A 27,032-nucleotide genomic window follows, 5' to 3' on the forward strand; every position below is an offset into this window, starting at 1 on the left:
GTCTCTACCAGAAGGGACTCACCTCATGGTCTAAGGTGGCTTCTTGAGCTCCAGCAAACATGTCTACATTTCAGCCATTTCAGCCAAGAGGAAATAAATGAGAAGAACATCCCTCTTCCCTTTACAGCCACTTCCTAGAAGTTGCACATGCCACTTCTGCTTACATCCCATTGGCCAGAACTTAGACGAAGGCTGGAAAATGTAGTCTTTATTCTGGGTGGCCAGGTAATAGCAATCTTATGACTAAGGAAGAAGGGGAGAAGAAATATTGGGTGCCACTCACCATGTCCGCCATGTGTGGAATACAGATTACATCTCCAAATTTACAGATGAGTAAACTGAGTTTCAAAAGAATAAGTGATTTTTCAAGAATCTCACAGTGACCAAATGACAGATTTAAAGACTGTGGTTATCTCCCATGGAAAATTAAATCACTTTCCTTCAACTATTTTGTCGAGAGGGATCAGCAGTACTTCCAGTTTTATCAGTTAACTTGCCAGGTCCCAGTGTATGAGCTTCGATAACTAACCTGTTTTAAATCTAAAGACTTCATTTATGGAAAAAAAGAATTCTAAAAGGAGTTAAAATTAATGCATGTCAATTCACCAAACATTAACTGAACAGTTAACATGCCCAAGCATTCCCCTGAATGCTAGAGATGCATATCTATCAGCTACCCCCACTTGACAACTTGGTCTGGAAGCCAACGTCTTTTTATTTTATTTTGGGTGGGGGGCGGGGATTATAACTCCAGCTCCAAGCCCAGTGCCTGGCACATGGTAGGTGTTTACTAAAAATTTAGTGAATAAATGATCAAGGGAGGAGGATAGGGAAATAACGTATTATTTACATGTAAATAATATATATGTATTTTTATTCACATCTATATACATCTATTATGTATATTCAAAACACACATAAACATATAAGACACCCCACAGAATACAGATAACACAGGACTTGATTCTGCTAAGGAAAACTCAAGGCAGGGAATGACATTTAAGCTGTCTTTATAGAGACGATGTGAGTCCACCTGTATGAAACAAGGAGGAGAAGGAAAATAGCTCAGTGCTTAATGCATAGTATGTATTGCATAGTACTAAATGGATGGATGGATGGATACATACTTGCAGAAGGTCTAACCAGAGACAAGGCCCAAGGCCCAAGACACAGGAGAATATGTGAATTGGCCAGCATCAGAGGTCATGAACCCAGTGGCTGCCAAGAGGCAAGGAAGGCAAGGCAAGCCAGAACCAGGCTTCCAGGAACCCGGTATGTTGAGCCAAGAAGCTTGGACTTGATTCTGAGAGCAGAAGAGAGTGATGGAGGCCTTGCAGGCTCTGTGTGCTTAAAAGCCAACACAGTTGTGACCAGTTCATGCATTGCACAGAATTACCATTAAGACAATGAGCCACAGTTTAGTTTAATTGGCAGCATTTTTTTCCTAATGTATGTAATAGTGTGCTTATAATTAATGGCATCTCAGATTTGAAGAATACAAATGCAAAATTAAAAATCAAAATAGCAAGTATCTTTAAAACATCATGACCTTGCTCTTCAGTTATCAAGTATTATCAAGTCAGCTACCTCTGTTGGCAACTGAAGCATTGAACTGAAGCATTTATTCTCCATCAAATTCATTCATTCAGAGTAAGCATGGGGGAGAATCATACAAGATAAGGCTAGAGAAGTAGGCAAAGGCCAGATCAAGCAGGGACTTTTATGCCATTTTAAGTAGAATGGACTTTATTCTTAACCCAACGGAAAGCCGCAGAAAGATTTTATAGAGAAGGTTAACAGGATCTAATTGAAATTTTAAGATGAAAACTGAGGTGTGGGCTGGAAGGGACAAATGAAGAAGCAAAGGGAAGCTATGGTAGTGGTTCAGATGATGGCTGTGTGTCTGGGCGGCCAGGAGGGAGAGGAGGACATGGTCTGGAGCCCTGGTTAGGAACAAGACTCAGCACTGGGCTGATGTGAGCAGGAAGGAAGAGGGAGCTATCAGGAATGATGTGCAGGTTTTTGGCTTCAGCCAGTTTGGATGCTCTCTGCTCTGGGATGGGCAGGAAGGGGTGAGTTCTGCAGAGACAGTCAAGAGTTTAGTTGTTTTTTTTTTTTTAATTTTGCATTTGTATTTATCAAATCTGAGACACCATTGACTATAAGCACACTAGTATTATGTACATTAGGAAAGAAAAAATGCTGCCAAATAAATGAAGCTATGGCTCATTACCTTTATTGACCACCTTCCCTTCCTATCGCATTTCCCTGTGCATTTATCAATGTTCCCTTTGCCTCCTAAATAAACCACTTACATTCACATCATTGTCTAAAGGTCTGCTTCTGAGGGAGCGCAAACTAAGGCACTCCCCATCCCCAATCTCCACCCAACTCCTGAGCTTGGAAGATCAGTAGGAGAGAGGGAGAAAGCAATAAAAGTTCCAAGTTTTGCCGGATGTTTGCTACTACCCCTACCTGTTACGCCATGAGGCATCTGAAGATACATCAACATATACCGGTACAGGAGAGTTTGGTAGCCTGGGCCAGTTTTTGTTGGGCTCTTAAACTGCTACACGTTCGGGAAGGTGATAACTCTTCTGAGGAATCTCTGGGCCTGCTGAACTTAGGCTTTGTCCCCTGAGTATGGGTAGGAACCCAGAATTAATTTTAACTGGTTATGCACAAGGGACCTGCCATATTGAGCACTATGGTCAAAACAAAACCTCATGGCCGGACCTTACTATCCCTATGTAGAAAATGTTATTCTACTTGCTGGGCAATATTTAAACGTACTTAAACATCAGCAAAAGAGGTTTTACCTTCTCAATTTGTCTTGGAGAATATCATGAGTTTCCTGGAACTGGACCATAAACGAGCACACTAAGAATTCTGGCACAGTATATTTTTGCAGAAAATAAGGAATCCCACGAAGAAATACTATACCACTTACAGAGTCCCTGGAATGTTTTTAAATTAACTTCAGCTGTGGAGACAGTGATTTTCTGATGAGTTTCGTCAATGTCGACAGCAAGCTGTATAATGCATTAAAGGAACTCTGGGCAAGTCAGCATTTAGCTCAGACTCCCACCACTCGGGGCCTCCTCTCTGCAGAGATGTGGTCACTGGGCTGACACTTTCCTGCCTCGGGACTGGGTTCCCTGGGCCTTGTATATGACAAACATTGCTTAGGGAGAGACTTAAGAAAAAGAGTGAGAGGATGCGCGAGCAACTGGCAGGTCCACCCAGACCTCCCAAGGTGGCAGAGGATGTTGGTGGGATCGGTTTGGTTCAAGCCCAGGCCATTCCCTTTCCAGGCTCAGAAGTTTCTTCTTATCAATTACTCTCAATTTATCTGGCTCTAGGCAGCTGAGTTCCTCCAACTCAATGCATAAAAGCTCGTTTATATCCAGGCATCTTTAAATTCCAAAGAGTGATACTATGCCTTACCCATGCATCCTTGATATTCCAGAATGTACTGCCCAATTTTACACATTTAAAAAAATAGAAATGATTCACTAAATGTGATTCACATTGCTAGCTCTGTAAGGCTTTTTTGCTGTTGTTTTGTTATGAATGGATTCACATATAAAGAAAAAATGATGTGTACTAGATTTTAGTTTGGGAAAGGAAATGGCTTTCAAAATACTACTGTGTTGCTCAGTAGTTGGTGACTTCTGCATCAAACCATCTCACAATCTCAATGGCTGAACACAGTAAACATTTACTTCTTGCCCACCTCGCAGTACGAGGCAGGTTTGATAGACTGTACAGTGTGCCTTCACATGAGACTAGGCTCCATCCATCATGGCCACCATCTTTCTCCAAGTTGCAGACACTTCTTTATTCAATGGGCTGACAGGAAAGCAGAGCATCATGGGAGCCTCTGTGAGCCTGGCCTGGAGATAGCATGTCCCTCCCACTCATTGGCCAAAACCAGTCATGTGGCCCCACCTAATTGGCTAGCTGGCTAATAGGTACAGTGCAGCCTCCTGCACAGGAGACAAGCAGGTTGGGTGAGTACTTGGCCTCCTCTTCCACACTGGTTCAACTGCAGCTTATGCAATTACAGATATCTGGCCATTTTTTACTTCTAAAAATGGCAGTTTCATATGGTGTAACCTAATAGTTTATCTTCCATATCCAGGATACTTATAATTAGGTATCAAAGCAATAGAATTATTGAATTAGTGATGGGAAAGCTAGTAAAAAAAAAGTCAGCATGGAATTGGAGCAAAGAACAGGTAGAAGAGAGGATGCTGGGAAAGTAATCCGAATCATTTACTAACATTGACTTGGAACATCACAAGAAGTGTGTAGAAACTAAAAGTTAAAGCTTTTTTTTTTTAGCAGTTTAAAGGAGATCTTACAAGATAATGTGCTCTTCTTTTATAGTCAACATCATGCTTGCCTGTACTGGATTCTCTTCTCCCCCGGGATATTACTGTTTTGACTTAAACATAAATATTTTAATAATTTTCTTTTTTATCCATAAATTTTAAAAAGCTGTATATGTGCATTAAAAAAAAACTGGTAAATACAGACTGCAGAGCTGGCTTTTTGGTGTAATAAATCAATTTCCTCTGGCATCCACAAATCAGCAAGTAATTACTGGCAATTCTACCCACTAGTGAGTTTCCCCTTTTAAGCTATTTTTCCATTTTCATGACCAGACGTAGAATTCGATGATTAAACTAGTAAGAGCCCAGTTGTGGCGGGCCCTTTGAAGGTATTTCTCAAAACTGGTGGAATACGCGGACTGCACATCCACTAATTAAAAGGCATGTAGCTTGTTTATGGACCTGAATGGTTTTCTCCTGTTTCTTCCTGCATTTTTTTCTTTTTTATTGTTTAGCTGGTTTATGGACCTGCATGGTTTTCTCCTGTTTCTTCCTGCAAAGTTGTTTCAAGCTGCCTGCTCTCCTTTAGAAAATATGTACAGAACATGTAGAGCAGCTGGTGCAGAACTGGGTTTTTCTGATTTGTGTAGCTGTCAAAATAGGAGAACCCATTTTATAGTTCTCAATCATGAGTTGACTTGTAAACACACACACAAGGCTAGATTAGGTGACAAACTTCCGATATCTTCCAACAGAGCAGTAATACTAAGATGCATTTGTGGCTGGGGAAGGAATCCCTTACAGTGGATCAGTAATCTTACCTTATTAACTAGTTTTTGATGGCGCAAGTGTTAGTCATTAACATTTTGGAGCGTTTTACAAGTGGCGCTTTGTACAAAGCTAAAAATGATGACTTGGGAGAAATTAATGCACCTCAGATTTCTCAGTTTCACCTAAAGGCCACCATGTGTAAGCAATAAAGCTGGAGAAAAAGTAGATCTCTCTGGAGAGTTGTGGTAATGTGCAAACAGTATATGAATTTCATCTTCTGGTAACTTCCTTCTGTTGTTAGTTAACCCCAGGAAGTATTCTTCTCAAATAATTGACTTTAACCAACACATACGAAATGGGTTTGGCCATCTGAACAATGAACCCTGGGTTCTTTCAACAAAGTTTCGAATTAGGCTTTTTATATTTATATTTATATATATATATATATATATATATATATATATATATATATATATCATATTTCAACAAATTTCAATTCGCTTTTGTGAGTTTTCTCATCTGTTTCAGGGATCTTGTTGGGGCTTATTGAGTTCACCCTACTTCTATGGAGGCTGTTTTCTGTATTGCAAAATCTTGGATATTTCCAACAATTTAAAGTTCTTCTATAGGTCTCCAAAGGCTTCAGGATGGACAAAATGTTCCACGTGGACACAAGGCCTTTTCTATGTAGCCTTTGCTTATCTCCCCGCGCCTTCTCCATCCCACTATTCCTTCTGCGGCCCTTCCCATTCCCCTGCTCCAAATACACACCACTCTGTATGCTTGAATTTACAGGCCACCTACTCCCCATGCTCTTAGTGGTTCCATCCTTGACACAGACTATTTTCTCTGCCTGGAACACCCTCCCCACCAGACTGCCTCCTCCACTTCACCTGGGTACATTCCCCAGTTACCAGAATTCATATTAGACACCATTTCCTCCAGAATCTCCCTCACCCACCCATCCCAACCTAACCGCTCCAATATCTTCCCCTTTGTTACTGTTTGTTAGCTGCCCTCAAGTCAACTCCACCTCATGGCAACCTATGTATAACAGAACGAAACGTTGCCTGGTCCTGCATCATCCTCACAATCACCAGCATGTTCAAGCCCATCATTGTGACGATTGTGCCAATCCATCTCTCTGAGGGCCTCCCTTGCCTCCTCCAGCAATTGATCCTCCTGAGGATGTGTCCAAAACAAGCAAGTCGGACAATGTTCTATTGTGATCTATAAGGTTTTCTGAAGTAGATCTCCATACCTTTCTTCCTAGTCTGTCTTAGCCTGGAAGAGCCACTAAAGCCTGTCCACCATGGGTGACCCTGTTGGTATTTGAAATACTGGTGGCATAGATTCCAGAATCATAGCACCATGCAAGCCACAATGACAAACTGACGGATAGGAGCTGGATATCTTCCTCTTGTTCTTGAGAACTTAGCCTTTTGGTAGGGTTCATCTTGCCAGAGTTACTTGCCCATCTTCACTCAGACTATAAGTTCTTCATGGGTAGACGCTGTGCTCATACAGCTCTATAGTCTCGGTGTCCAGTACATTTTGGGGGGGGAAATGGATAGATGGGTGCATGAATAGTTTGGTGAAGTGTGTTCCTGTCTGGCTACTAATATCACTGAGAAGTCACCCAGTCTTTCATGGCCTTAGTTTCTTAATTTGTAAAATGGTAGGTTGAAACTGGATGCTATCTAAGGCCAGTTTCCTCAAGGTGAAATTCTACAATAATCTCCCCTTACAGTGAAAATCAGTTCCTACATACAAAAAAAATAAATAAAAGCAGTTGCTATCAAGTAATTTCTAACTCTTGGCAACCTCACGTGTGTCCAGTAGAACTGCGCTCCATAGGGTTTTCATTGGCTGATTTTTTGGAAATAGATAGCCAGTGGATCTTTCGAGGCACCTCTGAGTGAACTCAAACCTCCAACCTTTCAGTTAGCAGCTGAATGTGTTAACTGTTTGCACCACTCAGGGATTCCGAAGTCACATGGAAACTGTGGGGGCCACGAGATCTTATCTCACTGCCTTCTGACTTCAGGGAGTATAACTGACCAAGGGCCCAGTGCTCCAAAATCCATCACCGCACTTGGGTGATGGCCACGCCTCCCACGGGCTGCTCCTGCCAATGGTAGGGACACTAAAGCAGGCTCTTTTGTGGGAAACATGGCTCACTTCTGAAGGGCGACTTTGGCTTCAGGACTCTACCCACACCCCCACCCACCTCAGCTTGCTGAATGTTCCACCAACCTTTCTTCCCTGTCTCCTTCACTTGGGGTCAGACTTGCATGGTGGTGGCATGGCTATCCCAGCTTTCCCCCGTTCCCCCCTCAGAGAAACTGGACTGAAGCAGAAACCTAGTTCAAACTGAGATCGATTTAATTGGTTATGAGTCAACAGAAGTTTAAAACTCTAGACCTTATTCAACACATCTCATAATAATAACATTAATCCTGATACTAGTACTAATAAACACAACCACTTATGGAGCATTTACTGTGTCAGTCACCGTTTAAAGTCCTTTGTTGTTGTTAAGTGCTGTCAAGTGGACTCTGACTCACAGCGACCCTGTGTACAACAGAAGGAAATGCTGCCCGGTCCTGAGCCATCCTCGCAATTGTTGCTGTGTTTGAGCCCACTGTTACAGCCACTGTGTCAACCCATCTCACTGAGGGTCTTCCTCTTTCACACTGACCAAGCATGATGTCCTTTTCCAGGGGCTAGTCCCTCATGATAACATGCCCAAAGGACACAAGACGAAGTCTCGCCATCCTTGCTTCCACACAGCCCTCTGGATATACTTGTTCCAAGAGTACAACACATTGAATATAGTAAAATCCACCGAAGTGTACCCTTTAAACGGTTATATTATGTAAATTATGTCTCAATTTTAAAAATGCTAAAATAAAAAATATCTTAAGGACGTTACTCTGTGTGAATCAGCACTTGCCACTCACGCCACATTCTGCTCAGTAGTCCGTGGTTTCTTGTTTGGGAATTGTTAGTTACGTGCAGACTGGGTGGAGATTGTGGCATTACTTACAGAATTGTTAGTAATGTGAAGATTAGATTATGCCAGGCATTATTTCTCAGCCAAAACTCCCTCTCAGAGCATTGTAATGACACTTCCCACGCTGTTCTATACTGTCATCTCTCTGTTTCTAATAGATGGTGAACTCGTCAGCACAAAGACTGGGTCTTTTTCATCACTGTACTCTGTGCCTAAGACGGTGCTTAGAAAATAGAAAGTACTCTAAATCAGTGGTTCTCAATTAGGGAGGGGAGGCTTTTGCAGCCCAGAGGACATTTGGTAATACCCAGAGACATTTTTGGTTGTCACTACTTGGCGAGGGGAGGGGAAGGAGTGCTACTAATGGATAGTGGCAAGGGATGCTGCTTAACATCTTACAATGCACAGGACAGCCCCCCACAGTGGCTAATAGTGTCAAGGTTGAGAAACCCTGTTCTAAATGGTTGAGTGAATGACTGAGAACCCCCCCAAATTAATTACATTAAGGGTGAAAAAATGCCCCCTTTAAGAAAGAGTAAATAATAAAATCATCCTTGTATTTGGTGCTTTAGTTAATGAAATGTCCCAGACCATTCCTTCTGGCTTTTAACTGAATAACCAAGTTTGTGGGAGAGGCCGACCGTGAGGGAAACCTGCAAGGTTTAACTTCCCAACCTTGAATAAGATATTATTAACTTGCATACAACTCAGCCCTGCAACTTAAAGCACATGATAAATGGTGCATTCTTTGTTAAAAAGCGCAGGAAACATTTTACAGTGTATTTAATATGCATGAGGAAACAGTCAGTCATAGCCCTGCACAAAATATACAACAGCACAAGTCTTTTCTCTCAGAGTCTAGTAGCACCCTGTCGAACACCGGGACAGTTCGTAGGTAACGTGCAGGGATCTCCACTCATGGCCTCCCCATTTAAGGGTACTTGATGGGGAAGGTTCAGCATTCAGGCCTCTAGATCAGTGGTTGGCAAACCATAGCCAACAGGGCCAAATAGAGCTCAGTGGCTGTTTGTATGTGGCCTGTGAGCTAAGAAGGACTTTACATTTTCAAATGGTCGAAGAAAAATCCAAAGAATATTTTGTGACACATGAAAGGTATCTGAAATTCGCATTTCAGTGTCCTTAAATAAAGTCTTACTGGCACACAGCCAAACCCACCATTTCCATACTGTCTATGACTACACTGCACTATGGCAGAGTTAAGTAGTTAAGATAGACACTGTGTGGCCCCCAAAGCCTAAAACATTTACCATCTGACCCTTTATGAAAAATATTTGCCGACTCTTGCTCTACTGTTAAAGAGTTCAGCAAACTGTTTCCAGGAAGCCGTGTGGAACGAGAACGAGCCCTGGGCTGGGATCCCTGACACGTGGCTCTGCTGGGGATGAGACTCCATTGGGCTTGGGTTTCCTCTCCAGTAACATTAGAAAGCTTCTCAGAGGGATCCCTTGGGTACTTCCAGTTCTGAACAGTCTTGATTGTGCAGAGATTCTAGTTTGTTCAATGGTTCCCTGGTGGCCAACAGGGTGGACATGCAGTGCTCTTGTCTGGGACAAAGCCACAGGGCCAGGCAATAGCGTTACCACACTCAGCACTGAAACAGGGATGGAATTGGCTAGCCACTGTGTCTTTATGGGATGGATTTGAAAACTGGCATTCTATAAGTCTCAGAGGCATAAATTTTTGGCCATTTTCATGTACTCTAGTTTTATAGATTAAATCTTTTTAGTTGCTGTCAAGGTGGCTCTGACTCGTGGCAACCTTCCTTTATGTACAACAAAATGAAATGTTGCCTGATCCTATGCCATCTTCACGACCACTGGTATGCTGGAGTTCATTGTTGAGGCTATTGTGTCAATCCATCTCACGCAGGGTTTCCCTCATTTTCGCTGATCCTCCAGTTTACCAACCATGATGTCCATTACCAGCGATTAGTCTTTCCTGAGGATGTGTCCAAAGTAATCAAGCCGAAGTCTCACCAGCCTCGTTTCTAAGGGGCCTTCAGGTGATATTTCCTCTAAGACTGGCTTTTAATCTAAAACTACATTAAATAACCCCATTCTTTTAGTCTTGGGAAGGGAAGAACGAAATGGACAAAATCAGTTAGGGGGGAAGGCTGGCAAGGGATAGTAGCAGAGACTGGCAACCCATAAATTCAGGTTTTCAAAATCTCATTTAGTACTTACGATGTTTGTTGAAACTAACCGGGTAACTGTCATCTCTCCAGTTCGTTGAGTAGCAGGGAAGAGTCTCTATTGCCCTTTCTGCTTTCTCCATCCTAATGTCTGCTTCTTTATCCCCAGTCCAAGGAATCACGGGCTGTCGGCATGGGCGGGCCAGCCTGGGGTCTGTCACTATGCAGCTAAACTGGCCTGCTGCCACGGCTGGAGAAGGAACAGCAAAGGAGGCTGTGAAGGTAATTCTGCAAAAGTTCAGACTCACCCTGCCCTCGGGTACGATGTCAGAGCCCTTAGGTTTTTATCTGTGATACCATGAGCTACTGTCAAATTGCCAGCAGACTCCCCAGGGGACATAACTACAAAACACCCATGGTCTGGGTTCCCAACATATGAAGGATATTTTAAAGGCCAGGAAAAGAGGCCTATGAGATCTCCTCCTATCTAAAATGCATGTGACACCATCACCCTAAACCAGTTGCCACTGAGTCGATTCAGACTCATGGCAACTACATATGTGTCAAAGTAGAACTGTGCTAGAACAAAACTCATTTTTTTTAAAAGGCCAGACTTACTAGACTAGAGGAACCTCCGAGACTGTCACCTCTATATACCCTTTAAACATTGTACTGAAACCACACCTGGAGGTCACCTTTCAGCAAAATAACTGATTGGCTCATAAAACAAACAATATTACCCATGAGTACCATGCTCCTTTACAAAACATCATCTATATGAGACCTACTGGTCAACCTTTACCCTAAAGCAAAGATGAGAAGGTAAGGGGGGAGGGCAGGGAAGCTAGATTAATGGAAATGGAACAGCCAGAATAGAAATGAGAATGCTGACACATTGTGAAAAATGTAACCAATGTCACTGAACAATATGTATAAGAAAATGTTAAATGGGAACTTAATTTGCTATGTAAACTTTCACCAAAAACACCATAAAATATTATTTTTAAAAAGAGCAGAACTGGTTTTCAATGTTTGATTTTTTTAGAAGTAGATCACTACACCTTTCTTTTGAGGTGCCTCTGGGTGGACACGAACCTCCAACCTTTCGGTAAGCAACAGGGTGTGTTAACTGTTTACACTACCCAGGGACTCCACCATCACCCTAGCATGATCTATTTTAAGAGGGACCTACCTTGTCAATTATTTCCGTGTTATTATCTTAATGAGTATGGCTGGGTTGTCTGGGTTTTGGTTTTGTTTTTAATCTAAAGAAACAAAGATGGGCAAAAATAGGCCAATAAAGTCCTTCTCCGTATAAGGAGTCGCTGCACGGTGCAAGCGGTTCACGTGCTTACTCAGCTGCTAACCAAATGGTGGAGGATTGAGTCTACCCAGAGGCACCTCAGAAGAAAGGCCTGATGATCTACTTCAAAAAATCAGCCACTGAAAACTCAACGGAGCACACTTCTTCTCTAACATACATGGGGTCACCACGAGTTGGGGTCAACTTGATGGCCACTGGTTTTCTATTTATAAAATCAAGCCCCTCAAAGGTTTTTTTCCAACTGATTTATAATGAAATACATTTTTAAATTATGAATCACCCAACCAGTAGGCCTCAGTGCCAGTTTCCAAATGGTTTCAAGGGACACATACATCTATGCAAAAATTGTAAGTATTTTTCTGATTCTGTTGTATAAATTGCAGACTAAGGAACCATAATTGGCCATGGACATTGTTTCTCAGACCATGTGTTAGGAACTCTGAGAGAGGTGTTTGATAATTTCAGGAGGACTGGTAAGGACAGAGATGAGCACAGAGTTTTGTGTTCTTTGGGTTTTCATATGCCTTTCTGTAATGACCAACACTTGTAGGATAGAGGAATTCAATCTGCATTCTTGCTAGCTGACTGACTGAGCCGGCTGTGCTTTCCTTCGGGGCAGGAATCTGGTCTCGCTGTCCCTGAGTCCCCCGACCAGCTGCCATTTGCCTGAACCTCAGTCTCTTATCAGTTAAGTGGGACAATAACATGGCTACATGTCCCATATACTTTAGGTGTTGGTGCGGATCATATTGGATGATAAACAGTAAAGCACTAAAATGTTAGTTATTTTTAAGAGTAGCAGTGCTGCCTTATTTTTGCTGCTCTATTCCTGCTCCAACCTCCTCCTCTACAGCCAGTTCAAATGCATCTAGAGAGACCATAGGTGAGGGTAGAGCCGGATCATACCTAAAGTCCGTGAAACAATGGAAGATATTGATACTGCTGCACACACTCAATAGCATGACAAGCCTTCTGCCATCACAGTCTTACTGTGATGAAGTGACAAGAGCATACCAATACCAGAAAAACTATTTGAAAATCATTATTGCCAACCTAAGTCAAGAAGGTCAAAACATCCCTCCAGGACCTGTCAATTAAAAACAGAGGCAGGGGTGGATCCTCACACTGATCTAATTTATAATGTCACAATCAAGGGCATCTTGAGAACCAGATCTGGGTGACTTTGAGCAAGGTATGTAACCCTGCCTGGTTTCCTCCTCTGCAACACGGAGAGAATAATACCAACTTCAGAGGGTAAGGAGCACATGCGTTAAAGGGTGCTCATGACTTGGCACCCACAGGAAATACCTCATCCATTACCGTGGCTTCGGAAAGGACCAGTAACTCCTGGCCTGGACTTGTATCAGTGAAACCACCAAGTGGCAGGGGGATGAAAGGTGGCTTGATTCTTTTTCTAGACACAGCATAACACTTTGATTGGAAGTTGGTCAGGTGGAAAGGGGCAAAAACCACGTGGGACCCATGATTTGGAAACTCTCTTACAACAGCACAAACCTCAGCCCTGCTGCCATAAAACTTGGAACCCCTGGCGTGTCTCTGGTGGGTAAATGAGGGCCAGCTTGGACTTTCTGGAAGGGCTATTTTGAAGAGCTGAATCGGAGCAGTGAGGCACGCTGCATCCAGCCAATCACATTCTCTCTTCATGCTTTTGTGCGCTCTAATACCACAGGCACGAAAGAATTTCGAATGGAACATTAAAAGTGCAGAGGGTTCGAGCAAAATGCTTGCTATACAACTTTCGCAAACTGAAGAGTCTGTCAGCACCCCCACTGCCCTGGTCTTAAATTGCAGTGATTTTTCATATCTAAAACCTGTATCGTGTTTTATCCAGTTTGCATGGTTCTTCATAGTAAAGTTGTATATTCCTTGAAGCATCAAATAATAACGTAGTTTGTCCTTGATTGCCGGGTTTCTGATTTCTAAACCAGAGGGTGGTGTGTGTGGTGATGGTACAGAGGCGCATGTGTGCCGGCCTGAACAAGCAGAGCCCAGCCCCAGACTGTGAGCCCAGTTGCCCTGCCCTCCGCCTCCATTCATCCATTCGCCCTTCATTCCTTACGAGGCCCGGCCTCAACCCCCGAGCTCTCCAGCTCTTGGCCTCTGCCCTGACCAACTCATTCTCATTAACCTTAAACTGTGTGCCACTTACCAAGATGGAACAAAGAGTTGGATCTAAACAAATCCCTAATGAAAAGCTGCAGATGGAATTGAACAAGAGCATTTTACTTGGTCTAAAGCAAGCTTAAGTCTCAGGCCACTTTAGACTCAAGCTGAATTTCCCTTTGTTGTGGATCGGATGTTCAAATCACAGACCCAGAGTTGCTGTAAATTGAAAATATCTTTCTGGAGCTTCAACCTTATACCAGCCAGGATGTTACTCACCAATTCTTCTGTGTTCTATTTGGCATTTATCCTGGGCTTTCCTGTCTGGACCACACTGGAGGTCAGTTTCCAGGGGAACAAACAGAGGTCTTCAGGGCTTACCAAGAAGATTTATTTTTCTAACATCTGAACTTAACACTGTATCTCCAAGAACATATCCTTAACTAAATAGACACTGGAAGTCAAATTCCAGCCCCAAAGGTGGAAGGTTTTACTGGGGGAGTATTTTTTTCCCTACCTCCTCACTTATGATTTGCCCGGGACCACAAAACGTTCCCGTTATAAGTTCTACACCTATTACTTTATTCATTATTCAAAAATATTTGAGTATTGAACATGTTCACAACACTCTATTAAGCACTGCAGAAGAAACAAAGATGAATATTTTAAGTTCCTGTCCTGAAGATACTTAGAATCAAGTAGTAAATATAAGTTAAGAATAAAAGCCAAATAAATGTCTAACTCATTGCCATCAAGTCAATTCTGACTCATAGTGACCCTATATTGACTCTATAGGGCAGAGTAAACTGCCCCATAGGGTTTCCAAGGCTGTAATCTTTACAGAAGCGGACTGTCACATCTTCCTCCCATAGAGCAACTGGTGGGTTCGAACCTCAGACATTTCGGTTAGCAGCCAATCGCTTAACCACTGTGCCACCAGGGCTCCTTAAATAAATGTCTACTTATTTAATAAGATGGAGACTGGTCAGTTTCACAGGAGAGACCTGCCAAAGTTCTTGGAGTTCTCAAAGTTGAACAGAATTTACATATGGCTGGAGAAATCTGGGAAGGCTTCTAGAAGGAGGAGCCAGGCCAGGTGGTGAATTGCACCACTGCATCCTGCTCAGAGATAAGGGACTAGGCTGTTAGACCCCAGCATCAGTCAAGTAATGGTCACAGACCACGGTGGGGAAAAGGGGGGACAAAGGAGGGTATAGCGCAATCTCCTAGGTATCTCTGGGCAAGGCAGTTCCAATTAGCTAAATAAATACTTGTTCAATGAATGAACTGGTGGTGGAAACGGATAGGATGTTGTAACTGACTGGTTTGAGGACACGAGAAAAGAGAGATGACTGAGATTTTGAGTCTAGGTCACTGGGAGAGGAATGGTGACATTAACCAAAAATTGGGACTAGGGTTGAAGGGGAAGATGATGGGGTCTTTAACAGCAGATTTACTTAGAAGTAGACCTAAGAGCCAAGGGAAATGATGGATAGAGAAGCTAGCAGCATACCTGGGCACTTTCTGAGTCATTCTTTCATACTATGGCTATTTCTTGAGTGCCTACTAGATCCAGGAACTGCTCTGAGAGCCCCTGATGCACTACACACATCCTTTCTCTCTTAGTCATTTTTTCTCCCTTTCCCCTTCCCCTGGGTTTCCCCATCTTCCTTTCTCCCTGTCTGCTGCTTTTTCTCCCTATATTCTCCCCATCAAATGGAATCAAAATCCCCATCTTCATTGTCTATTTTCTTGCCTCAACCCAATCAGTTATGATATCCTATCCCTGTTGTTTCTATCACCACTTCAGTCATTGAACAAATATTTACTGAGTGCCTATATTGTGTCAGGTGTTGGAATACAGCAGTGAATTTTTATTCTCTTTTGAGAAAAATAAACTCTGCTCTCATCTTGCTTTTTCACACTGCCACCAACACCACCATCACCACCACCACATCATCATCATCACCACCATCATCACCGCCACCACCACCACCACCATCATCGCCACCACCACCACCACCACCATCATCACCACCACCATCACCACCACCACCACCATCACCACCATCACCACCACCATCACCATCATCACCACCACCACCATCACTATCATCACCACCACGATCATCACCACTATCATCACCACCACCATCACCACCACCACCACCATCACATCACCACCATCACCACCATCACCACCACCACCACCATCACATCACCACCATCACCACCACCACCATCACCACCACCACCATCATCACCACCACCACCACCATTACCACCATCACCACCACTACCATCATCACCACCACCATCACCACTATCATCACCACCACCATCACCACCACCATTACCACCACCACCATCACCACTATCATCACCACCACCACCACCACCACCACCATCAGCACCACTATCATCAGCACCACCACCAGCACCTCTACAAGCACATCATCACCACCATGACCACCACCATCACCACCATCACATCACCATCATCATCACCACATCACCACCACCACCACCACCATCACCACCATCACCACCACCACCATCATCACCACATCACCACCACCACCATCATCATCACCACATCACCACCATCATCACCACATCACCACCATCATCACCACCACCACCATGATCTCCACCACTAAATCATCACTACCACCACCATCACCACCATCATCATCATCACCACCACCACCACCACCATCATAATTACCATCACCATCATCATCTTTAGTTCCAATCCTTCGGGCTAAAGGTAGTGCCCCCACTCCTACCTGCCCCGGAATCCATGGGTTGTTCAGTTTGACTGCCAATGCACAGCATTACAAAGATTCTGATCACCTAAAAGAAAAAATAGAAAATACAGAAGAGAAAAAAGAGCCAAGCGACAGTAAGAAAGAGAAAGAACTTGGCAATTGGCCCAGGATTACTCTGGGGTCTCTCCCAGCTCAAATAGTATACTTCTTTTCTTAAATGTCTTGTGTTTACATGCAAAACTGGCTGACTGGGGTCCCGGACTCTTCATTTTTCTTTGATTCCTGCTGGAGGCATGCAGCATTGCTAAGCAAAGTTGCACACACGTGTTGGGGTGGAGGGGTGTGGGGAATGATCTAGTTCACAAACCAAACTTTCCAGATCCTAAAGGTGAAAACAGACTAGAGAGAAAGCAGACTGCCGTCTATAATGCCCCGTGGATTTCTCTGCAAAACAGGTGGCAGTGACATTTGACACTAGTGCATGCCACTGTACTAACTACCCCTGCTCTTGTATCATCAATATTTCTTCTCCTTCCACAGCTACGTGTGTCCATGGATGCAAGTTCGGGGAGTGTGTGGGACCAAACAAATGTAGATGCTTTCCAGGATATACTGGGAAAACCTGCAGTCAAGGTCAGTACGACAGACCAGGGTGACATTATAAACCTACACCAGACCTTTCAGAAGCAAATTAGACATTGTTGTGGGGCTTGTGACACAATACATTGTTGTTGTGAGCGGCTGTCAAGTTGGCCCACAACTCATGGGGACCCCATGCACAATGGGATTGGACTGTTGTGATCCACTGGCTGATTTTTAGAAGTGATTGCCGGGCCTTCCTCCCTAGTCCGTGTTAGTCTGGAAGCTCCACTGAAACCTGTTCAGCATCATAGCAACACACAAGCCTCTACTGACAGATGGGTGGTGGCTAAGCTTGAACTGCAGTAGCAGGGAATTGAACCCGGGTCTCCCTCATGGAGTTGACTCTGACTCATGGCGACCCCATGTGTGTCAAAGTAGAACTATGCTCCATTGGGCTTTCAATGGCTGATTTTTTCAAAACAGATTGCCAGTTCTTTCTTCTGAGGCACCTCTGGTTGGACCCAAACTTCCAACCTTTTGGTAAGCAGCTGAGCGTGTGAACCACCCAGCGACTGTGTGACACAATACAGTGCTCAGGATTTCTTAGGTTCTCACTCAAACCTTCAAACGACAGTGGCTTGAGCACTAGGTTTTTCAGTCAATCTTCTTGCCTTGGAAAATATAAAAGTCATTTTGATGTTTTTCAAGATGCTCAATAAAAGGCCTTTTTTTTTCTTTAAACAAATAAATATTCATATTTTTTACTTAAAAAAATCCAACGATGCAATAGGATATAAATTTAAAAGTGGGCATCTCCACCCGCAGTCCCTATTATAACCATAGTTCGCAGTTTATTCTACAGCCTCACATCCTTTGCTGTCAAAGTACAAACATAACTATTTCTCATGGGCACCTTACATGTCAGCACATACAGGGTTACCTCGGACTTTTAAAGGCTGGCTCATAGTCCACAGTATGAATACTTGAATCTTTTCTTGCAAAAAATTCTTTATTTACCCATTATCATTTAAGTCGTCTCCAATTTTTCACTATGGCAAACAATGCTAAATCAAACATCATTCTACAAAGATCCTTGCACCCTTTTCAGGATAAATATCTAAAAATGGAATGGCTGGGTTGAATGACACGCATATTTTATTGTAACTGAAATATTTTAAAAGGCAATTTATGGCTTTTATCATAGCCAGTTCATTTGAAGACATTCAAGAATTTAATTTTGACATCAAGAACAGTGCTTCTCAACTGAAATGACTTTGCTCCCTCCCCTCAGGAAGAGTTGCCAGATAAAATACGGACTCCTAGTTAAGTTTGAATTTCAAATAAACAAAAAGTAACATTTTAGTATATGCATGTCCTAAATACTGCATGGGACACAGTGTACTAAAAAAGGATTAGCTGTTTATCTGAAATTCACATTTAACTGGACAGCCTGTATTTTTATTTGCTAAATCTAGCAACCTTACCCCACCGAAACTCAAACTTGTTGCTGTGGAGTCAATTCCGACTCATAGTGACCCTATAGGATTGAGTTTCCAAGGGGCACCTGGTGGATTTGAACTGCCGACCTTTTGGTTAGCAGCCATAGCTCTTAAGCACTACGCCACCAGGGTGGGCACATAAACCAGAAAAAACAAACCTGTTGCCATTGAGTCGATTCCAACACATAATGACCCTATAGGAGAGAGTAAAACTGCCCCATAGGGTTCTCAAGGATCGGCTGATGGATTCGAACCGCTTTTTGGTTAGCAGCCGACCTCTTAGCCACTGCACCATTAGGGCTCCAGAGGGCATATGGCAACATCCAAAGACATTTGGAGGGGGTGTGCTACTGGCATCTAGTGGGTAGAGGCCAGGGATGCTGCTAAACCCAAATATGAATAGTTCTGAGGTTGAGAAACTGCTGCAAATATTATGGTGAATAAATATACTTCATTAGAGCAGGAGGTCTCAAGTGGGGTGAGTTTGTCCCCCAGGGGACACTTGGCAATATCTGGAGGTATTTTTGGTTGTCATTATTTGGTTAAAGCAGCCACTTCTTTATTTTTCAAGGATCTGATTTACCTATTGGTATGCTACTGGTATCTAGTTGGTGGAGACCAGGGATGCTGCTAAACATCCCACAATGCACAGGACAGCCCCCGACAACAAAGAATGATCTGGCCCCAAATGACAATAGTTCCAAGGCGAGAACCCTTGGCACGTGGAAACCCTGGCATAAGGAAACCTCCAATAATTTGAAAAAAGCATTCCCAGGCCCATAATGAAGTTGAGCCAAGAGCAGCAAATCAAGTTCAACTGCCCTTAAGGAAAGCTGCTCAGGTCCTAGAAGAAGGGAGAGCCAGAGTTTCAGAGACCGGGCAGGCTCCCACTCCCCAGCCCTGTGCTCCAGGTCCTGAGGTTAACTGCACACACTGAAATTGCCTTTCTTTGGGCCGCCAGCCCTGCAGCCTCAGACAGGAACCTCTGACTCTCCCATCCTACCACCAGCGTAGAGGTCTGAGCCCCTAAGGTGCTTCTGAGAACCAAATCCCACTGCATGAGAGGTGTGCCAAGAATTGCACTCTCATAAGCAATAATTCAGTCATATCCCTTACCAAGGGGTTCACCCCAGAAAACTTGTTTTTCCATATGTTTTGGATTGTGTATCAACATACCTTCTCAAGAGAGTTGGAAGAGCAGTATTTTTTATGCTAGTTTTCAAGTCCCAGTAAAATATTAACGTTGCAGGAGTGACCCAGTTGGCTCAAGTTGCAGGGCTGTCTGACTTTCCCCCCAGCCTCCCTAACCTGTGGCAGCCTCATCCAAGTTCATGGTTAGCCATTAATCGCCGCAGGCCCTAGCCTTCAACTGATGTCTTTCATAAAAATGCTACTTCCAAGAAATCAATGAGTCACCTCTGAGTTAGGGCCAAGCGATTGGGGTATTCCTGGGATTCCCATTATGTACAATCAGCATATTTCAGTCCCCCTTTTGAAACAGTTAGGATCCCTGAGGGAGATGGTAGGGGAGAGGGAATGGAGAAAGGGACTTCCAATGTCCAGCTCCTCCCATAGGAGGTATCTTTCAGAGGCAAAAGCAGCCACTTTTTTATTTTTCAAGGATCCGTTTTGCCTGTTGGCATGCTGAATTCTTGTCTTAGGTGGAGTCCCTGGGTGGTGCAAATAGTTAACATACTCAGCTGCTAATGGAAAGGTTACAGGTTTGTGTCTGCCCAGAGGCACCTCAGAAGAAAGGCCTGGCCATCCCTTTCTGTAGAAATCAGCCATTGGAAACCCTATGGAGCACAGTTCTACTCTGACACACATGGGGTTGCTATGAGTTGGGGTCAACTCCGTGGCAACTTTTTTTTTTAATATATTTTCCTTCGGGGAGTTAAGATATGAGGCCTCTGTGTGACCACATGTTCCAAGACAAAACCATCTACCATGTTCCCTTTAAAGTTTACTTTTCTACACTGTATAGTTTTTTATTTGACTAGCAAAGTTATTCACTCTTAATGTTAAGACTTTGTTTTAGAAAACACTGAAGAGCCCAGAGAAGAACGTCACCCTCAATCCGACCACCTGGAGAGAACCATTTTCAGCACTTAAACATATCCTCCCAGGTTTTTTCTTTCTATATATTTTTATTTTTATAATTTTGGGATCAAACCGTATACATACTTTTGCAACCTTTTTTCACTTAATAATAGCCTGTGCGTATCTTTACCTGGGATTTGATAGGGAGAAGCTTTATTTGGAAAGAAAAGGGGGAAAGGCACTCTCCCAATAGGGGGAGAGGTCTAGTGTAATAGAACATAAGATCAGCAAGCGTCTCAAGAGTTTGGGGAAAAGCGTTTTTCTTTTATAGAGACTGAGAGTAAACAAGGCTAGAAAAAACCCAGGTGTGGGGAAGTAGATGAGAGGGTGATGTCATCAGATAGTAAATCAGAGACTGCTTAGCTGAGGCCAGCCTATTCTCCAGGAGGGGTCCTGAAGGAGCGGCTGTGTGTTGGCTCATGCTGAGGGTGGGCCAAAGTTCAGAGACTTGGGGGAAGGAGAGGAGCTTCACCAAAGTTTGGTTGACAAGCACTTTGTTTCTGATTGCTCAGTGAGGACAGGCAATCCAGTTACTCATTCATGAGGCAAGGAATGGGGATTTGGAGGGCCTGTGTCTGGCCTTGTCCTAGGTAAAGAAGGAGACATCGTGAGTCTCATCTAAGTCCTACAGGAAGGGTGGTCATTTGCAATAAGCCATCTTCCTGAACACAAAGGCTAGGAGGATTTCTTTACCCGTCACTGTCTTGCAGTATCACAGGGTTCAGGTAAAATTCAACATTATCAGAATAAATAAAGCCCTACAACCTCACTGTTAGTAGCTGCTTGGCAGAGGTAGGGCTCCCTCTCGAACGGTGTGTTGTTTTTGGGTGCCGTCAAGTTGATTCTGATTCATGATGACCCTACAGGACACAGTAGAACTGCCCCTGGAGCGACTGGTGGGTTCGAAACACCGACTTTTTGGTTAGCGGCCAAGCATTTAACCACTGTGCCACCAGGGCTTCTTCTCAAAGGCTGTAAACGAGGGCCATTCGGCAGGTGCAGGGCCCACCCAAGAGAATCATATTTGAAGGGAGGCTGTGCTGTGGGTAGCTGTTTCTAAGGGCAGGCAGAAATATGTACATGGTTTGTCCTTAACTTTTAATTGAAATGTGATACACACAGAAATGTGCATATGTCAGAAAAAGTACAGTTCAATGACTTTTCACAAAGTAAGCACCCATGTAACCGGTACCCACATCACAAAACAGAAAGTTAGACCCCCAGAAGGCTCCTCACACTCTCTTCCAGTCGCTCAGGACCCTCCCCTCACTCCCCCTCTCCTGCATGGGAACCATCTCTTGAACTCTGAGCTGTGCCTTTTTTTTTAACTTTAAGTAAATGGAATCATACAGTAGAATGTCCTGTTTGTGTCCAGCCTCTTCCACTCGATATCACGTTTGTGAGATTCAACCATCATTGTGTGTAGCTCGTTGCTATACAGTATTCCATTGCATGAGTAGACAAGTCATTTGCCCATCCTTCTGTTGGGAGACATTTGGACTGTTTCCAGTTTGGAGCTATTATGAATAGTGTGTGTCTTTCAGTGAGCATATAGCCACATTTCTGTTGGGTATATACCCAGGAGTGAAATTGCTAGGTCATGGGTATGTATATATCTAGCTTCAGCAGGTTCTGCCAAATAGTTTTCCAAAGTGGTTGTACCAATTTTTTTTTCCAACAGTATATGATAATTCCATTTGCTTGATCTGTCTTAGTTTCCTAGGGCTGCAGAATACCACAAAATGCCATAAAGTGGGTGGTTTTGCACAATAGAAATTTATCGTCTCATAGTTCTGGAGGCTAGGAGTCTGAATTCAGGGTGTCAGCAGGGCCTTGATGTCTCTGAAGGCTCTAGGGGACAATCCTTCCTTGTCTTTTCCAACTCTGGTAGCCCCGGGAGTTTCTTGGCATTCCTTGGTTTGTAGATGCATCATTGCATGGCTGTTTTCCCCATGTGTGTCTTTGCGTCTGTTCTCCTCTTTATAAGGAGAGCACTCAGACTGGATTAAGATCCACCCTACTCCACTGTCTCAGTTATCTAAAAATAAAAAAAAGCCAAACCCGTTGCTGTCGAGTTGATTCCGACTCATAGTGACCCTATAGGACAGAGTAGAATTCCCCCATACGGTTTCCAAGGAGCGCCTGATGGATCTACTACTGCTATAACAGAAATACCACAGTGGATGGCTTTAACAAACAGAAGTTTATTCTCTCACACTCTAGGAAGCTACAAGTTTGAATTCAAGGTGCCAGCTCCAGGGGAAGGTTTTCTCTCTCTGTTGGTTCTGGGGAAAAGTCCTTGTCCTCAATCTTCCCCTGGTCTAGGAGCTTCTCAGCACAGGGACCCCAGGTTCAAAGAACACACTGCACTCCTGGAGCTTCTTTCTTGGTGGTATGAGGTCCCCCATCTCTCTGTTCACTTCTTTCTTTTATATCTCAAAAGAGATTGACTTAAGACATAACCTAATCTTGTGGATAGAGTCCTACCTCATTAACATAACTGCCTCTAATCCTGCCTCATTAATATCATAGAGGTAGGTTTTACCACATAGGAAAATCATATCAAATGACAAAATGGTAGACAATCACACAATACTGGGAATCATGGGCCTAGCCAAGTTAACACACATTTTGGGGGGACACCATTCAGTCCATAACGACATCCTCACAAACGCTTCAAAACAGAATCCTAATGATGGTCAGAGACCATGACCTCACACGTGGGGTCCAGGGAAGCCAGCCCAGTTGTCCTTTGAAATATTGAGGTTCAGTATCCCACATGCACATGTTCCCAATTCAGTTCACCTTTCTCTGTTTTCTAACTGACCCCTGCAGATGTGAACGAGTGTGGCTTCAACCCTCGGCCCTGCCCACACAGATGTGTGAACACCCACGGCAGCTACAAGTGTTTTTGCCTCAGTGGCTACATGCTGATGCCAGATGCCACATGTGCGAGTAAGTAACAGCCAGGCTGTTCTCAGGCAATGTTAACAGTTTGGCTTTGGCCATTTGATGTTTGGGGGAACGTTGACTCGGGTGCTTTAAAAAAAAGTCTCTATTATCACCTTGGGCTAAAACATCTTACTTTGTAAAATACACATAACGTGAACCGTGAAGGTCACCATTTTAATGTGTACGATTCAATGACATCTAAGGACACTGGCAATGTTGTGCAGCCATCACCACTATCTAGTTCCAGAACATTTTCATCACCCCAAAAGGAAACCCCCATAGCCATTAAGCAATCACTCCCCATTCCCGTCTCCCCAGCCCCTAGAAAGCACTAATCTGCTTTCTATCTCTATAGAGTTGCTATTCCAGGCACTTGCTTTTTAAATAAAAAGACTAAATGGGGGAAAGGGGAGTAGATATACACACAGAATCAGGGATGTGTTGGGTTTCTTCGTAAAAACCAGCATGTTGAACAAACTAAGCATATTGTTTTAGGGAGGTGATAAATCTCATGCAGGGACATCAAGTCTTCCCGCCAAATGACTACCTTTCTCACGCCCCTTGCTCCACTCCCAAAGATTAGTGACTCTTGTTGGAAATACATTCTGACTCACACTCCTGAAAAGAAAAGCCCTTCAGTGATAAAGAAAACCCATGTCCTGTGGGAGGGTGAGAGTCTCTCTCCATTCATTTGCTGAGAGGGAAGGCTTTTCAGGTTTTATATTGCAGCTGAAAGGCAACCCCACACTCCTGCCATCCCTTGTCCCCTCCTCCCCCTCCCATCTCTGTTTTCTCCACCCAGCAAAAAAGAAAAAAAAAAACAGTTGCCATCAGTCAACCCCGACTCATGGCAACCACATATATGTGTCAAAGTAGGACTGTAGAGCCAGGTTTGGGTGATTTTTCAGAAGTAGATGGCCAGGCTTTCTTCTGAGGTGCCTCTGGGTGGACTTGAATCTCCAACCTTTTTGCTAGCAGCCGAGCTCAAGGGTGTTAACCTTTTGCATCACCCAGGGGCTCTCCTCTGCCCAACACTCCCTAACAAGCTCAGAGCTCCCATGCCTCTTGCCACTTGGCCAGCTTCCTTTGGTGGCAAACGCAAGGCCGTTAGCCCAACCTGGGCTTCCCGGTGGTTATAAAATCTCGGCGAGTTAGTGCATGGCTCACTGCTCCCTGGCTCCTCCTCATCCTGTCTCTCCTTGGCCTAGGGCCCCAACACCACCAGTCATCCAGATCCTCCATTAGCAAGTAAGCTTAAGAGATAAAGCAGGCACTCAAAGGGCCTTTTTTAAAACCTTATTATTATAAATTAAATAGAAACCCACACGAAACAAATGCATAACTTAATGAATTCTTAGAAGGCGAGCACCCTTGTAACCACCACCAACTAGAACTTTGCCAGAACCTTCCCCCTCCGTACAAAGGGAACCACTATCTAGGCTTTTATAGTACTCACTTAAAATTTTCAAAAAGATATATGCTAATGGATGTTTCTGAAACATCCCATGGAAGCCTCATCACTGCCAAAAAAGATATCGTTCCCCAGACGGAAAGATAAAATTAGGTTAATCTTGAAGATTTGTTTTAAAAGAAGAAAACTAAAGAGAAGAGCAGAAGAAATAACCTAGAAATATAACCATCAGTAGATGTTTGTTATATTACCTTGACTTGGGTCTCTACCCCTGTACCCTATTTGCCGACGCCTCTCTGTTTGTAGCTCCAAGTATCCCGCTAGCCCTGGACCTCTCTACTGGAGGCTGATTCTATTCCACTTGGCCCCTTGCAGTCTCTCTCTTTTGTCCAGCTGGGTGATTGGCATGTTATGGGGACGTGGTGGATGGAGGGGGTATAAGCATCGTGCTTTCCTGATGTGGACATCGGGTTGGAATCATTTGAGCTGTTGAGTGCCTGTGCACTTCTGATCCACACATGCTGGACCCTTGCTAAGGAAATGCATTTCTGTGAGCTATTTAGGATATGTTCAGCAAGTGACCAAAATAATCCAACTAAGTTATTTTCTTAAAAAAAGCTGGAGGCAGATAGTTCAGAGACTCAAACTCTGTCATCCTCAAAGCATTAGTTTTATTCTCATGCTTATGGCCTCATGGTCACAACACGGCTGCCTCCATTCCGCAGATCACACCTATATTCAAGGTAGGCAAGACTAAGGGGGAAGAGGTGATGAGAATAAACACCTCTTTCATGCTTGTCCCTTTTATCATGAAGCAAAAATTTTTTTCCAGAACCCCACTCCCCCAAGCAGACTTTATATCTCTCTGGCCACAACTGCGTCACATAACTACCCTTTGCTACAAGTGAGGCTGGGCAGAAGACAAGTACCTGGCTTTCCAGCCTCAGTGGTGGGAAGTGGAAGAGAAAAGTGGGTTCAGAATGGTTTTCAGGCAGCCGATCAGTTGTATCTACCCCATGTTTTAATACAGGCACCTAAAAACCAAGTCTCATGACTCGGATGACTCATTGGAGAACTCACTAGAATGAATGCTTTATCCTAATTACTCAGGTTGATAATCTACATCAGAGGTTACATTTCAACCTAGAGAGGCCATTCAGGTGACATAAAGGAGTGACTGGAGCAGTGCACAAGAAGAGAGAGATGCAGGCTTCGGTAACAGAGGCGTGTGTGCCCTACCAAAAGACGGTCCAGTTCAACGCACTGGCCGCAAAATGAACCACAGGCAAGATTCAGGCCACGGCCTCCATTTGGACTGAGACAATGAAGCTTATCCTGCAATGCGGTCCCACTTGTCACATTTAACGTCCCTGCATTCAGAGACAGTTCCTTGGGAAGCACTTTCTAGCAGCTGTGAGGAAAAGGCTAATGCTCGCATGCTTTTTTCAGACTCTAGGACGTGTGCCATGACGAGCTGCCAGTACGGCTGTGAAGACACGGAGGGAGGGCCACGGTGCCTGTGTCCGTCCTCAGGACTCCGCCTGGCCCCCAATGGCAGAGTCTGCACAGGTAGAACCCCGGGAATCATCTCAGTGTCCACCACCCCTACCTTGGCCACCCTTTGCTAAAGTCTTTCTTTTTCATTCATCACAGTCTGCTTGTTGACTAGACACTGAAAGCTCTCAAAAGTGCAGATTTATATCCATTTCTGAGATGACATTTTTAGCTACACAACCTCTAGACACACTCTGGGGTGCCAGAAAGAACACTACTATTTATTTTGGATTGCCTAATGCCTTGGTGAGAAAAAAGATCAAGGTGATTTTATTTTAGTGTATGTACCCTAAACATTTTACTTCAGTTACCATCTATCTTAGTTACCTGGTCCCTGAGTGGCGCAGTTTGTGCTCAACCACTAATCGACAGATGAGCAGTTCAAGCCTACCCAGCAGTGCCACGGAAGAAAGAGCTGGTGATCCGCTTCTGTAAAGAT

The 27,032-nt window shown here is 43.8% G+C and overlaps 1 protein-coding gene across 1 annotated transcript in view; it reads left to right on the top strand.

The window, feature by feature from the left end:
- Positions 1–1,205: 1,205 nt before the first annotated feature.
- The window catches only part of EGFL6 (EGF like domain multiple 6), a 72,061-nt gene continuing 46,234 nt past the window's right edge, over positions 1,206–27,032 (top strand). Inside the window, exons 1-5 of the mRNA XM_064278046.1 lie at positions 1,206–1,272; positions 10,382–10,558; positions 17,036–17,128; positions 23,512–23,631; positions 26,489–26,608. Coding sequence (XP_064134116.1) covers positions 1,206–1,272; positions 10,382–10,558; positions 17,036–17,128; positions 23,512–23,631; positions 26,489–26,608 — 577 coding nt within the window. The remainder of the gene's footprint in view (positions 1,273–10,381; positions 10,559–17,035; positions 17,129–23,511; positions 23,632–26,488; positions 26,609–27,032) is intronic.

Source organism: Loxodonta africana, chromosome X (assembly GCF_030014295.1).
Source record: "Loxodonta africana isolate mLoxAfr1 chromosome X, mLoxAfr1.hap2, whole genome shotgun sequence".
NCBI lineage: Eukaryota > Metazoa > Chordata > Mammalia > Proboscidea > Elephantidae > Loxodonta > Loxodonta africana.